The 16116-nt window shown below is 42.2% G+C and overlaps 1 protein-coding gene across 10 annotated transcripts in view; it reads left to right on the plus strand.

The window, feature by feature from the left end:
- The first annotated feature begins 2486 nt into the window (after positions 1–2486).
- The window catches only part of WDR20 (WD repeat domain 20), a 45663-nt gene continuing 32033 nt past the window's right edge, over positions 2487–16116 (plus strand). For 5 of the 10 annotated variants that reach the window (XR_003960911.4, XR_003960912.4, XM_041716310.2 and 2 more), the window contains exon 1: positions 2493–2832. Coding sequence is in view for 7 of the 10 variants with exons in the window: in XM_041716310.2 (XP_041572244.1) it covers positions 2584–2832 (249 nt within the window). In the remaining 3 variants the exon portion in view is untranslated. Of the gene's footprint in view, positions 2833–2936; positions 3214–16116 lie in introns of those variants that run through there. The other 5 variants (XM_030275004.4, XM_030275005.4, XM_041716309.2 and 2 more) reach the window with 4 other exon arrangements.

Raw genomic sequence — 16116 nt, forward strand, 5'->3', positions numbered from 1 at the left:
TGTTGTTACATCTTTATCTGTTTTGAGTATTACTACTTAGAGATCCTTGCTGTTCCTGCTCTTCTTTGGCAATTCTTTGGTGAAAGAAAATATTCTTTCTCTCTGGAAGTCCATTAATGAAATTTCTTTATGAAACAATCACTTTTAACATGATTTTAAAAAAATGCAGGGCTGCTTACCTACTTTATGTGCTTTTAGGAGGTCATCAATACCATCTGGCAGGACTGGCTGATAAGCTGACAAGATCTATTGGTCATTATTGATTGGCTTTATCTTAAGAATTTCAAGCAAGTCTTTAATACCTAGCCTTTTAGAAGTCTGATCATCTGTACTTGTTCAGATATTCACTCAGATACATACTCTGTTCTGGAGATCCTTGGCTGTTTCAGGTCTCTTAGCTATCTTTTACCAATATTTTGATGGTCAGCAGCAAGACAGTATTCAGCTACAAACAAAATCTCTTTGAACTAAATTGACTTGAAACTAAATCCCTTTAACCCCCTGCAGTCTGGAAGACTGAGTGGAACTCTTCAGCTGAGCTGATGTAATGGAAAGAAGGAAGGTCCTGCTGTCCATTCCCTTAACCAGCCAGTGTTTTTCATTTAACATTTGCAAGGAGTTGGTTGTCTATCCCTTTACCTTTTAGAAATGGCTCCTTGTGAGGTCAGGAGAGCACTGTGGCTGGTACAGGAAGGAGTAGCAGCAGATAGACATAGTCCAGAAAGAAGAGAGCACGACAATGCCTTTGGTAGCAGTCACAGTAGAGCCACACAGCTACAGCAGGAAACTATACCTTGAAAGGGTGTTTTTTTTATTGCTAACATAAAATGTTCTAATTCTTTGCTGCTTATCTTCCCCTGGTTGCACACAACTCCTTCCTTATTTTGGCTCCAGCAGTTCTTCAGTGAGTTGAATCAAACTGGTTGCTGATCAACACTTTGCTTACCTGAGAACTCATGATTTCTGTATGTGTGTTAACTTTCAGGTGGATCTGACTCACCCTTTGGTTGCATGATTTCTAGAACTGATGCAAGGCAGGTAATGGAAATACCGGTAGAGGAGGGGCCAAAACCTTTTTTTACAGCTGGAGATCAGTCTTAGATCAGTTTGAGTCAGTCGTGAGGCTGTAGTCAGACAAACTCTTAAAGCCAAAACTGCTGTCAGAAGAAACAGTCCTGCCTCCCTGCCCAGTGAATACAATCCTTCCCACCAACTCTGTGCCACCTCCATCTGATATTGATCTGGTTCACCATGCAACACAGCTGGCAGTATGGCTGCAGGATGATCAGAACAATGAGGTGAGAGATTTGATAACCAGTTTTTCAGGTTCACACCTCAGGCCACCTCCCAGGCCCGGCCCTGCCAGCAGCAGGTTGAAGGCTGGTGCAGAGCTGGAGGGACGGAGATGCCATCTCCATCAGGGGCCCCCGGAGCTTGGCATGAAGTGCCAAAGTACAGCTGCACACCTGGATTTGCTGTCCCTAAACTCTCAGACTCTCACAGCAAGACTCTCACCAGGCTTCCAGGCACTGCCAAGTACCCTGTGGGCAAAGCTGGCCCAAAGGAGCCAATGGAGATGGCCAGGGCTGTGTGTGAGTGGGAGCTCTCACCTGGGAGCCATTGCCCCCAAACCAGTGCTGCACATGGACATCTCCTGGCTCTGATCTGGCACTTCCAGCAGCGGGGATTACCTCACCCCACGCTGTGCTGGCACAGATGACCACATCCTTAGGTGACCTCCTCCTCCCCCTCTCTCCCATCCCCCAGAGCAGCTGCCCTGTGGAGCCACCATGCTGGGTGACCCTGCTGAGCCCACATCTGCAGCGCTTTGTCCGGTTCTGGGCTCTGCAGCACAAGAGAGACTTGTCGCTCCTGGACTGGGCCCAGTGGAGAGCTACAAAAATGATTAAAGGACTGGAGCATCTCTCTTAGGAAGAAAGGCTGACGGAGCTGGGCCTATCCCGCGTTGAGAAAAGTTGAGAGGGGACCTCACCAATGTGTATAAATATCTAAAGGAGGGGTGTCAGAGCCAGGTTCTTCTCAGTGGTGCCACGGGCAGAAACTGATGCACAGGAGCACCACACGAACATAGGGAAGAACTTCTTTACTGTGCACACTCTGGAACAGGTTGCCCGGAGAGGGTGTGGAGTCCTGCTCACTGGAGACATCCAGGAGTGCTCTGGACGCAGCCCGTGCTGTGCAGGGGGGCTGGGGCAGGAAGGCTGTGCAGGGGGGCTGGGGCAGGAAGGCTGTGCAGGGGGCCTGGGGCAGGGGGCCTGGGGCAGGAAGGCTGTGCAGGGGGACTGTGCAGGGGTCCTGGGGCAGGAGGGCTGTGCAGGGGCCTGCACGCTGTGACACCCCCGGCCCGGCCCTTCGGGCACGCCGCCACTCCCGCCCCAGCCCCCGCCCCTTTCCCCGCCCCCGGGCGCGCGGGCCCGGCGCGCGCGCAGTCGCGCGGTAAACAGGCCCCCGCCGGCCCCGCCTCCTCGCGTCGCCCCCGCGCGCAGGGGCCGCGCGCGCGCCGGCGGCTGCGCAGTGTCGGCACATCCGGGCACTGGGGCAGGATGAGCGCTCCTTTCCAAGATGGCGGCGGAGGGAGGTGGGAAGGAGATGAACGAGATTAAGACCCAGTTCACCACCCGGGAGGGGCTGTACAAGCTGCTGAGCCACTCGGAGTACAGCCGGCCTAACCGCGTGCCCTTCAACTCGCAGGGCTCCAACCCCGTCCGCGTCTCCTTCGTCAACGTCAACGACCAGAGCGGCAACGGGGACCGGCTCTGCTTCAATGTGGGCCGGGAGCTCTACTTCTACATCTACAAGGGGGTCCGCAAGGTACCGGGGCTGCCCCGCCGGGCTGGGGCGGGGAGCGGCGGGGGCTCCGCGCCGCCCGCCCGCCGGGGTGCGGGGCCGCGCCGGGGGCGGGGGCGCGGGCCGGGTGCGCCTCCCTCGCTGTCCGCGCTCCCCGCGGGGCCGGCGGCTCCTCGGCCCCGGCCGAGCTCCGCTGAGCCAGCTGGGCAGGGGACAGCGGGCCTGGGGCGAGGGCGGTGTGGGGGCATCGGCAGCGGGTCGGTGCTCGGGGCTGCTCCAGATACGGTGTCACCGACGGGAGTTGTGTGTGTGGGCCCTGTGCAGGGATGCGATCGCTTGGGCGCTCCTCGTGCGGGAATCAGGGTTGGCTTTCCCTCCCTCGGCCTCCTTCACCTGCTGCTTCAGGTCAGAATTTGCTGGACACGCTAATGCCTGTCGTGATTATGGTGGTGTCAAATCCCTGCTTCCAGGATCTTCCTAGCTTTGGCTGCACGTCTGAAGCATTCGGTGCAGTTTTTAGGCCTTTGTTATGACTTAGAAGTGTGGGTTGGTTTTAGAATTGTTTCTAAATGGGAGTGGTGCAGTGAGATGAGTCTTAAATATCAGATAATTGACAGAGAGAAAGTTGCTTTTGCAGGATAGAAAGATTAATGTACTTGAGAGAGAGACTCCTTGCTTGTCATTATTGGATGCAGGACAGTGCATGCATTTGATCTCTCAGGTCACCATATGTATGAACAAACCCTTCTCTCAAACAGGATTGAGAGAACAATTCGGAATTTGTTGTGCTAGGTGAACCCACGTCACTCCTGATAGATATAAACACAGATATAATGAATGTCAGTTTTCTGTTTTGTCTCAGATAGTGGGTGTTTGTTATTTTACATGCTTGGGTCTCAGTTGCCATCATGTGATCACCTTGAAATCTTCCTGCTTTTAGCTCACCATTCAGCATGGGATGAGGGCACGGAGAGCTAGAGACTCACACGAGGCTGTGCAGGAAGTTCGTGGATGAGCAAGGGATTATACCTGAATCTGCTCTGTCCTAGGGGAGTGCCCCCAGCACTCCTCCTTTCTATAAAATGTCGGCAGCAGCAGGAGTTTAAAGTCTACATCGTTGTTTGTTAGACTGTGACCTAACAGATCTGATATGTCTTGTATAAGTATATGTGAAAGTGTGTGTGTGTGTATTTAGTTTCGCCTTTTAATGAATTTTAATAATCTAGGTATGCTTCAAATAATGCTTGGACAATGGCTTCTTTAAGGATACAAGGAGTATTTAGTATCAAACAGTATTCCCTACTTACCACCAGTTGCTGTCTTTACAAGGTATCCTGAGGAGCAGTATATCTATAAATCTACATCCTAAATTGTTGCCATGTTTGGGTCCTGCTATGTTTGTTTTTTCCATGCAAAGTAGCTGCAGAATTCTCTCAGCTCACAGAGCAGGCCTTTATGTAGTTTAGTAATGGTACATGTGATTCTTGCAAGTTCTCTTAGTCATCTCTTGCCACACTTCTGACAAATAAAAATCTAAAGGCTGAAACTTAGTTGTCAATAAGGAATAGAATAATTATAATTATATCAAATTACAAAAGTCTTCTTGAACTGGGTATTTAGATTTTTTAGATGCTAAAAGCTACTGGTATGATATACAGTAACTGAGAAATTTGAGTTTGTGAACTCATGAGCTCTGAGGCATCTATACCTGTGACGGTGTGAAATACTTTTTTCTCTGAATAGAGTGAAACATACACATTGTTAGGACAGAATTAATCTCAATGACCTGTTACAGTATTAACTATGTGAAACAATACCGTATATTCTATATGTATAATACTTTAGTAAAGTGAACCTAAAGACAGAGCTGAAATAGATTGACTCACTTAAAGGAAAATGCTTTAAATGAGAATGAGAAGATGGTCTGATTTAAATCTGCAATACTTGCTGCTTTGGAATTTATTTTGGAACTTCAGTTGGAAGTAACTGTTTTGTTTGTGTATGAAAGTGAATCAGGAACAGGCTGACAGCCTGTCAACTGATCATGTGAACTTTTCAGAATCAAAAGTTCTATCTTGTGGCTGTCATAAAAGGGAGAGAGCTATTGTTACTTAAATGGACACGATGTAATTCTGCCTTAAACTGGGCAGACTATCCCATTTTGTGTTCCTTCCTGTTCCTGGGACCAGGATGGGGAAAGGGATTTGATCTGTTGGCAAGACCCAGCTATTTGTGCTCCTTGGTGTAATACGGGTGCTGATAACTTCAGTTTTACCTGTTAGTTCATAATTATTTATGTATTCCTTAAAAATTTTTCCTGATTACTTTTAAGATCATGATTTTCATTCTGACTAAGTCATATTGGAGTATTGAGTTGAATTTAATGATGCTGTGCTGTGTGAATATATCAACTGTGATTCTGTCTTTTTTTTTCTTGTTTTTTCCTTTTTTTTTTAAGATTACTTTAAGATGTCTTTTCTTGATAGGAAGATGTTATATTTTTTCTAAAATGAGTGAAAGAACCATGAGGACTGTATTTTAAGTGGCCGTGTCTGTTTGGTACTGAGATAATTCTTGCATCAGTAATCCATTGCAGATCAGTACACATTAAGGAAGAGCAACACTTAAGCCATGAATGACACTTAAAAATAAATAACCTAATATTGAGTCAAAGATACCACTTGGAAGGCTATTTATTGACATCAATAATGCTAATTTTTCTTCTTTTAGTTTCCCTTAAATGCTTTGTGTCTGCTGTATCTGGTTTGTAAGTCACCTTTTTACATGAACTGCTGATGTGTGTGTTGTCTTAGGAGATTTAACTTACATAAAGAAAAATATTTCCAGGTAACCTTGATCCTTCCAAGGCACTTGGTGGAGAAGTTAGATCCGGCAGCCAGGACAGTGGTGTGGAGATTGTCTATCTGTACTCCCATCTTAATGGTTTGGTAGAGAGACAGGAGTTTTGGACAGTCTCTAGAGACTTTTCAAAGCAAAAAGGTACTTTCTCCTGCCTTTATTCTTCACCTCTTTAAGAAGGAAGCTGATTTTTTACTATTTCATAAAAAGCCTAAAAACATTGTAAAAAACCTGATTTTTTTAAAATCAGGAAACATTGTGGCTCTCTTGTGTTTATAAAGCAATGCAGACTTCCAGAAAACTCCTGCTTTTTGATTTGGAGCCACTAAAAAATAAAAGACATGGGCCTGTAGTTTAGTAAGAAGTTAAACTGTGACGGAATGAGATGTGGTTGGTTTGCTTAGATAAGTATGTAATTGTTCTTAACTGCACACTGAAAGGACTTTCCCTTTCAGTCCTCCTTTCCTTTGGCTTTAAAGTTAGATGTGTGCAGTGATCTCTTATTAACCATAAGGGGTAAATTTTCATGAACTCAACTGATCTAGTGACAGCTGTAAATGATGGACTGGCAGTATAGGACCCTCTTGGCAGTGTGCTCCTATCTCCTTGTCTTTGGCCGTGATCAGCCTCTGGTTGAGCTAGTTCAGCTTGCTAAACCAGCAGCAAAAAGTACTTGCAGATTTTCTGGGCAGATTTCCTCTTGATTTGGTGAGTTGAACGGTGTCATCTTGGGGTTGATTAGTGCACTGTGCTTGGAGTACAGTGACAGTAAGGAAAGTGTTGGAGGGGTGCTACCCCCTTCAGTGGCCTGGACTGTCTGCTTGGATCCACTGCCTTGGAGGTCTCTCCTGAATAAAGCATCTGCTTCAGCCTTAAGTCAGTTTTAGAATGATCTGTTCCTGAGGGATTGTTGACTTGATTTTGATTAAGAGAGTCACAGGTGTTAAAGGAAGCTTTTCCTGTTATTTTAGGCATTTACCTCTTCATGGAGTGAGATTATGAAGTAATAACTCAAAAATTGTTCAAATTATGATGCTCTGGTGCTCTTAGTGGGTTGCTTTTTCCTACAGCCCCTAATCAGGAGTGAGGGCTGTTACTTGATTTTTGTTTGTAAGATAGTCTTGAGAAGGACTTAAATATGGTTTATGGCTAGCTTTGCAAAATGATTTATTAATTGATTCATCAGGCTGGAAGAGTGCTATATCATCTTCCTTGCCTTAGGAATGACTGACAAGGCAAGGCTTTCTAGACTGATGCTGACATTAAGATCAAGTCCTTTTCCTTTCCTGTTAGAGAGCTTGTGCATTTTCCTTACAGAAGCTGTGTGTGTGATGATGTGGTACTCTCTATATGTTGTAAAAGTTTCTGGGCAGATTAATCTGCAGCTGTCATTGCAATACAAGTTCATATTAGCAATAGTGTTGCGTGGTGCACATTCTTAGTTTTTACGCAATATATCAGCAAGTTATGAAATGTGAATGTATAGTTCAGCTTATTACCAGACAGAAAATCTTTTGTATTGTAGTTAAATTCTCACTCTTTGGTAATGTGTGGCAGACTTTCTTAACATTGGTAGTTTCATTTTGTGAAATCACCTTGTTGCAAGAAGAGGCTTCACCTTTAGTTTGACTTTTTTCTTGCAGCTACCTAAAGCAGCAGTCTGTTAATAACTTTGGAATATTACAGTATGTTGCAGTAGTGTTGGATTAGAAACATATATAGGTGATAAGCACAGGTTACTGGAGCCATGGAGGGCAGAATTTGTCAACTGTCTTTTTAGGCTTTCATTGAACAAGTGTCTTGGAAATTATATTTGTACTAGGATGAAAATCATCTCATATCTCAACTTCTTTTATTGAGAGTTGGCATACTACTTGTTCCTACTTATCAGTAAAAAGACTGATGTATAGGATTCCTTCCTTTGCAGTTCTCAAAATTACTTTTTCTGTCTGGCTTGATTTGTTGTGCGGTTGAGGAGTGTTATCCTTGGTGGTGCCTTTCGTTCTATAGACTGTTCACCTGGGAACTTGTTGCAGTGACAGAATGGTAATGGGTGACATTTGTCACTGTGCTTAATATATTGCTCTGAGAAGAGCAGTGTGAGGCAGCTGTAGGTTGGGAGCTGGGATGTATGGTGAAAACCATCACATTTTCTCAAGATATGGTGGTAATATGAATTTATATTACTGTATACTTTTACTGATCACTAAGCTGTATCAGGCCTCTGAAAATGATGTACATTTTAAAAGCATATATGAGCTATAAAAGTGCTGAGGTTTGTAAGGATCTTGGAAGATTCAGTAGGTCTGAAGCAGAGGGAGGTATACCTACACCTTAGTGACTGGTTCTTACATTTGCAGTAACATGAATTCCACCAGTAATGTTTTTTGGTGTTCTCTTTCCTCTTCCTCCGATATCTGACTACAGGGAGAAAAGAGAAGGCAAACTGCTGAATGCAGTTATTTAGTGTGGACAGAAAGGACAGTTGACTATTGCCTTTGGCTTTTGCATATTTAAAAACTTGTTAATTTGTCCACTCAGTTTTCCTAAGGTAAATAAATCCAGCTCATTAAACCATTCTTCTCAGATCTTGAGTTCCAAATGTTTCACTGTTCTCCTCTGTTGGCTTCTGTTGTCTTTCATTAGTGGTACTTAAACTAGACCTAGACCCTGTCACAGTGCTTGACTGTGACTTCAGTACAGAGCACGGGAGAATTGTTGCTTGCTGAGTCTGTCTTCTAATATTCTTGCTAACATATTGAATAGTGTTGACATTTTTGAATCCTGCTTATAGTGATGACTCACTTGGATTGTTTCTTATCATATTGCTGCTTTTCTCCATTTTTATCCATGCCTTGATTTTGTGGATGTTTATAAATGCCATGTAGCATTTTCATTGAATTTTGTTCTGTTAAGATTATTAGAGGGGTTTTATTTCCAGTTCTGTGCTGCATAATGCAACAAATTCTTCCAGTCTTGATGTTACTCACAAATTTGATTTGTACTCTCATCTATTAATGAGACTCTCTCATAGAAATTAAAATCCATCTGTTGGATTTGCTGCTGCTCTTTCACATTTCTCAGGTGTGTTGGATGTGACTATTCTCTCCCTCTTTAAAAGGGTGTTGTAGATTTTTTTTTTCAAGAAATCCCTTTATTTCTTGCTGGGTTTTTTTTTTTTTCCTTCTCTTTGTGTTGGATAATAGTTGTTATATTGGGACTGGACTAGCCAGTCTCATGGAGGTATTGTCGCTAGATCAGTAAAACTTTACCTCTTGATCTGTGATTGTGAAGATATTTGAGAGCCTCTTGGAAATTTGTTTCAGGTGTTTAATGGGTGGATATATTTACCACTTAGAGTTTTGTGATGTAGGTAGGTACTATCTTTCCTAATTCCAGCTGGGCTGTACTAGGGATTGACAGACATGTTACAAAATACTCCTGTAGTCTTTCCTGAAGGGTGGAATTTTTAGTATTTTTTTTTTTTCCCCCAACAAAACTGCTGAAGGAGACAGTGAAGAGTTAATGTAGATTACAGATGTGTAGGTAGCTTTCAGTGTTTAATTTTGTATGTGAGGCTTACACAGAGCAACTAGGACTGGCTAGAGTAAGATAAAAAGGCTAAAAAGTTGCTTTAAAATGACAGTTACATTGTTAAATGTTTCTTGCTCTGGAGGAAGATGAAATGTCTATGGTTGACAGAGCTTGCAAGATGATTTTTAAGGAGGAAGTGGTATTAGTCTATAGTGCTTTTTCTTGTCCTAGTCTGTGCTTGAAGCCCATATCACAACTGTTTGACTTGAGTGAGCTCTTGCACTGTGCTGGCTGAAGGATTGCTCTCCGAGGTAAGAGTTCATTTGTCTGTGACTGCTTGTTTGGCTGGCGTGTTTGACAGTGGATGCTGGGCTATGCTGGCCAAGCCCACACATTGGGATGCAGTTTTTATAGGCAGTGAGTTTTTGTGTGTGTCTTTAGTTGGGGTTTTTTTGCCACAGCAGTTACAATTTTGGAGGTTTTTGTTTTGTACTGAAGTGCATTTGTGGTAGAATTGCACTTACTTGTATTCAGTTGGGGAAATTAATTTAGCGTAAAGCCAAAAATTGTGGCACTTATTCTTTGCAGATTGACAAAATTTTAGTCATAATGCTTCAGAGATGCAAAGAGAGGTCATTTGTAACAAACACTTCTGTGCCTGTGGAAAGTTTTATGGGGCAGCTTTGTCATAATATTTATAAAAGTGTTGTGCTACGTGCTTAAATGACAAGGAGTTTGCATTATACATTGACATCTGTGAGTCTGCAAGACAGTTAAATAGTTAACTGTTAATAGTTAAAATGTACATAGAAGGTGCCTCAGACTAATTAAAGGCTGCCTAGACCCACCTCTAAGAGGATTGCCAGCCATAATTGTCTTGTTTGACATTCTAGAATGAAATTTAATGCCCTAGTTTGAAGTATTATTGCAGTTTTCTGGCTAAAGGGACCCATCTGAATTACTTTTTTGTGAAGGATGTGTACTGAAAAGCCACTTGCTATCCAGTTGTCATGACTATGAGTTGACACACTTGCACAAATTATTATTTGAAAGTGGTGCCATTTAGTGCAAAATAGTGCCTAATATTTCCATTATCTGTCCTCTTAGAAGGCTTAAGGAAAAGAAACAGTAATATTAAATGTGCTGTACTTTAATAATATTTGGTTATGTCCTTCTGGGAAATAGAGTATTTTTCCTTCCTTACCTCACTCCACTTTTGGGCCCAAGTGAATAGACAGCCCATTTTTTAGCATCTACTTGCCACCCATTTCTTGCCCCTTGTAACTGGAAGCAGCTGCTGTTGCCTGTTTGGCTCCTGCTGAGCAGCTGTTGGTGCAGTGGATGCAGCCCCTGGTCTTTGTGGGCAGGACCACCAGCTGCTGCAATTGAAACCTTTCCAGTGGCAGTGTTGTAACGTGCATTATTCAGTCCAGCTGTTCATAGTGGAATGGTAGATCTCTAATAGATACTTACTGCAAATTGATTTCAGTTTTAGTTTACCAGCTATATTAGTTCTTTAATTTCATGAGTTAATCATAACGTTTACATGTGGCTGTAATGGTAAAAAAATATTTATAATTTCTTAGTACTACTTTTTAACTTCATGTGGGATTAGAAGGTGACTGTATTGAGAAGTTGTTTGTTTAATAGTGTATAATTTTTGTACAGCTAGAGACTGTGAAGTGCTATGTCAGACAAAATAGTGGTCTAAGCAAGAAATTTACCTTGGGAATACGCTGGTGTAGGGAGAAAACATTGCATGTTATAAACAAACTTCATTATCCCTAGTTTCCTAGAAATTAAAAAAATACTATTTAGCAGGAGTTTTAGATATATTTTTCAGGTAATTGATATCATGTAAAAGTTGGAGAGGACTCAAGATTATGGTTTTAATTCTCCCGTTTAGCTAAAGAAAGGGGGAGCAATGACAACAGGAGAGAGAATGGATGCCAATATACATTGAACTGTGTGTTAAAAACCCACAAGTCTGGTGAAAGAAACTATTTGAACAATGCCTTAAGGACACTTTAGCCTGCCCAGGGCTACAGTCACAGGGATAACTCTGTGAATCTGAGTAACATAAATGTCTCCTTTTCCTAACTTGTAAATGTAACCATAACAAATACAGAATCCTAAAAGCTGTAGTCTCATCCTATTTTAACTGTGGCAGTTTATTTCTAGGGATTTTTTTGGTATGGTTCTTTTAAGACTTCTAGAAAGGTTTTGTGCAGGTTTCCTTGATATTTGAGGCGGATATTGGAGCATGACTGTCATACATGTTTGAAGCTATCATTGAAATGAAATTTTGGCACAAAATTACTTTTGTTGTCATAATTTTTTCTGGTTTTCTGGTAACTGTCAGTACTATAGAAAAATAATTTTACTATTATTTGTTTTTAAAGTCACGTTACTAAGATTTAAATTATAGTCTAGATGTTTGGATTTGCGTATTTTAGTGGTTTGAATGGAAAATACTGTCCCTTAACATCAACTTAATACTGTATTGTGAAGCCATAGGTGAAGTGCTTAGTGTGTATTTTTCTTCAGATATTTGCCTTTACTACAGAATAGCAAACAGTTTGATTTCATTTTCAGACTTCATTTTTAAATGAAAGTATTTCTAAAGGTTGGTTCTCTTTAGCCTTTTTAGTAAGAGAGTGGGCCAGAGACCTTCAATAGCTACCTGTTAGCACTTAAGGTGTCAAGAGGGTCTGTCTTAAAAATAGTAATTTATGAGGGCAGGAATAGTTGCACGATTAGGATTAGTACCACTTTTGAAATTTGATATAATCTACTGCCAAATGCTCTATTTCTTACCTGTTTTGCAGCCCATTTTGCATTGTCATTTTGTGTCAGTTCAAATTATTACTTTACTATCCATAAATAACTAAATAATAATTTTTAAAAATGTGCCTGTTCAGTGTGATATATTAATCCAGGAGTTTTTTTCCCAAAGAAGAACATCAAAAATACAGGCTGCTGCTTGTAAAAGTGAGATGCTTGTATTGACTAGAGAATTATTACTATTTAATAGCATGAGCTGTATACCTCAACAGGCGACTTCAAGAAATGTCTTGCTCTTACTTCAGTGTGAACTAATGCTCCCTTCCCTCTAAAGGCAACTGTCCAGATACATTCACATCAGTTTAACACAGGGGATGGCCTCTCCTGCCTTCAGCAGTGGAGCTGTGGTCCCTTGTACAGAATAACTTGTCTGCGTGTCATGAGCTGTCTGCTAACACCTTCAGAGTGTTAAGATGCTGTTCCAGGTGATGTTTCTGACTGAACAGCGTTGGCAGAATAGCTTCTGTGCCAATGAAGCGACTGTTCAAGTGTAGTTCTGTGTTTTAGCCAAAATGCTGCCTCTGTAAATTCTCTAGTTGGAACTGGGATAGTTAAGCGTGGGCACATGTTAGCACTTCTAAATCAGAAGGATGGGGCAAACAACTGTTCTAAAGAACTCAAACAAATGCCCAGGTTAAGATGCCTTTAGTGATGCTCAAGGTGATCCATATTTCTCATTTTTAGAGTGACAAAGTACTGGTTACCAATGAGTCCAGTGGCAGCTTACTCAGTGCTCTGTGTGCTGCACTCTGATGTCTCTGTTCCCTGTGAGCAATAGGTAACACCTTGTACTGGCTTGGCGTGGCCTGGCTCTAGGGGCTTCTGGTGGAAGCTGCTGTGAGAAGCCCAGGATGGAGCTGCTGCTGGACAAGGCTGAGCCCATCAGGAGTATCAGAGGTAATCAATATAACAGAGGTAACGCCTCTGTGATAATGTATTTCAGGAGAGAAACGTTATTGTGCAGATGTATTTGCAGCCAGAGAAGAGCAGGTTGAGAACATGTGAAAGGATCAGCTCTGCAGACGCAGAGGTCACTGCAGAAGGAGGGGCAGGAGGTGCCCCAGGTGTCAGAGCCGAGATTCCCCTATAGCCCATGGTGTGACAGGCTGTGCTCTTGCAGCCCATGGAGGCCCACAGGGATGCAGGGATCCACCTGCGACCCTTGGAGCAGACTCATATCAGAGCAGGTAGATACCTGGGAGGAGGCTGTGAACCTGCAGGAGGCCCAGGCTGCTGCAAGTTCCTGGCAGGGACCTGTGGACCCATGGAGGGAGGAGCCCAGGTAGAGCAGGTAGGACTTGGGACTCATGCTGGAGTAGGCTGTGCCTGAAGGACTCTGATACAAAAGGTTCATGGAGAACTCTGTCCTGTAGGAGGGACCCCGTGCTGGAGCAGGGGAAGGACTCCTCTCTCAGAGCAGTGGCAGGAGCAACATGTGATAAACTGACCACAGCCCCCATTCCCTGTCTCCCTGTGCTGCTGGGGAAGAGGTAGAGCTAGGAAGAAGGGAAGAGTGGGGAGAAGGTAGTTTTAAGGTTTGTTTTTACTTCTCATCATCCTGCTCTGATTTTCTTAGTAATAAATTCAGTTAATTTCCCCAGGTCAAGTCTGTTTCGCCAGTAATAGGTGAGTGATCTTTTCCAGTTCTTAGCTTGTGAACCTTTAGTTATATTGTTTTCTCCTCTGTCCAGTGAGCGAATTGACATCTTTGGTCAGTGTTGGCATCCAGCCAGGGTCAACTCACCACACACCTTCTGCAAAATCATGTTGGACTGGCATTGGTCTGGTTAATCTGTGTATTGTGTTTTGTTAGTCCTAAACTGATGGAAGCATTGTGTGTACATGAGAGAGAGTCAAAGGGGAATGCTGGTAGGATCAGGGCCTGGACAAGCCCAGTCTTGGGAGCCTAGAAACAGCTTTTGCTGTGCTTTCTCTTCACTCATCTGGGAGCCCTTTCTTCATTTCTATCTCCCCTGGTTAGCAGGTGTCTTGCAGCTGTGGCACTTGCAGTGCAAATTGATATAAAGGAGAGTTAGGACTTGGACAACGTGTGAACCTCAGGGTGGTTAAAGGTTATTATTTTTGACAGCAGAGATCCCCAGTGTGCCTGGTATTGGTATGCCCATATCAGTGGGTAGGGTGATTTAATAGCTGGGCTGTGTTGGGTGTCCTCACAGTCTCCTGGGAAGACATTTAGCAAAATGCCTGACATGTGGGCAGTCAGTGGGCAGCACTGTGTCTGTGAGGTCTCGGTGACAATAGACAGTCTGATCACTCCCTCCTACACTTGAGACAAAAATCAGCCTGAGGAAAGAGACAGTGTTGTGTGACCATTTGGTATGTGTAATACTTTTAGCCCTTTGATGGTAGTTTTTAAAGAAAATTATTAACAGCAGGCAAAAGGTTGTTGGTTTTTTCTACACAATATGTATACCAGTGAAACTGCCAACACTTATTATTACTTAAAATATCTTAAAACTTTGCTTACTTTAAATTAAATACTTTTATTGAAAAAGCTGGTGCCTGAATTTGGAACATACTGCCTTTTGTTCTAAAAATTCTGAAGGAGGATTCTGCTTTTCAGGCTGGCTGATATCTTAGAACTTGTACACATGGGGTGGTGAGAAATCAGAGTTCACTGTATTTGTTTTAGGGATTTGGTCCTTAATACTTGATTGCTAATAGCTGTGCTTGTTTTGCAACACTTTTCATCTTACTGGGCTGGCTTGTAATAAAGTGTCTTCAGCCCCAGCAGGAAGATGCATTGCAAATTAACAACTGCAGGACAATAGTTAGAGCGAATATGTTATTTCATCTGTCTGTTACTGTACATGACCACAAAAAGCATAAACCATTGGGCCTCATCCTGGTTTTGGAGTACAGGTTATACATTGGAGCAGTATTTTGTTCACTTAACTTTTGTGGGACTCTTCTGGTGCTCTTAGGATAAGAGCCAGCTCCATCTTATTTTTAGAACTCAAGTAATTAGGGCTTTGTTCTAGTAATATTTTCTTAAAATGCTGCAACGTGATGGAATTATTGATAAAAACTCTGTATCAAAAATGTCCAGCATTCCTGTAGGGCTTGCAAAACCCAACAGTAGCCAGAAGAGACATAATTTGGAGTTGCTGGACAGACGTGACAGTGTTCCATTTTACTTCTATTGAGCTTTGTAATGAAAAATTATAAATTGATTAGTAATTAACTGCTACAGTGAAGTAAGTTTCTATAGCAACAGGGCAGTGCAGGGTACAATTATTCAGATTGCTTTCCTTACCAGATAATTTTTTCTTCCAAGCACTGAGTTTACACTGTTGGACTAAAACATTGTTTTATTACAGCAATGGATAATCCTCAGCTTTTGCTGCTCTTGTCTTTTAATTTTTTTTTCCCTTCATAAAGAAATAACTTTTCCTCTTATTAGCAGAAAAAGAAATGGAAGAAACTTTTTGAGATAGATAGCAGTGTGGTAGACTGGTGGAAACTCAACCTGCTACTATTTGCCTGTATGTTATTAGTATAATGAATGGAGTTATATCAAATATGTTGTTATGCAGTATGACTTTCTGTTTCACTTCTGCCTGTTGACAAGTCTACATGAAACTAAACCTGGTCTAATTTAATCATAATGGTGATCATAATAGCTTGCAAATTCCAAGTAAATAAATTTAAATAAGTTGTAATGCTGATTCCCTGAATCAGCCAGATGTCTTTTTAAAAAATGTGTTCTTTTTGTGTTTAAAGTATCTATATTTGTTTTCTGGTTTCAATACTTCTGAATACCTTTAAAGAGAGGAATATTCTACTTTAATCTTCACTCTTAAAATCAGAAAACATTAGGATTTTGTCAAGGCACTGCAGATGTTTGGGGTTTTTTGCCATAGAACACACTCCTAAAGCCAACTTTTAAGTGTTACTATATTAGAGGAGATGAAATTTTAACAACTTAAATGATGAAGCTACAGTAGTCTTGTTTTTTTAACAGGACACTTAGTTTTGAGTATTTTAAATATGCCTCAGGTATCTGATCTTGTGAAAGAAAAAAAGCAGTTTTGCTTTTGTCAGTCGGCC

The sequence above is a fragment of the Taeniopygia guttata genome, chromosome 5, assembly GCF_048771995.1.
Source record: "Taeniopygia guttata chromosome 5, bTaeGut7.mat, whole genome shotgun sequence".
NCBI lineage: Eukaryota > Metazoa > Chordata > Aves > Passeriformes > Estrildidae > Taeniopygia > Taeniopygia guttata.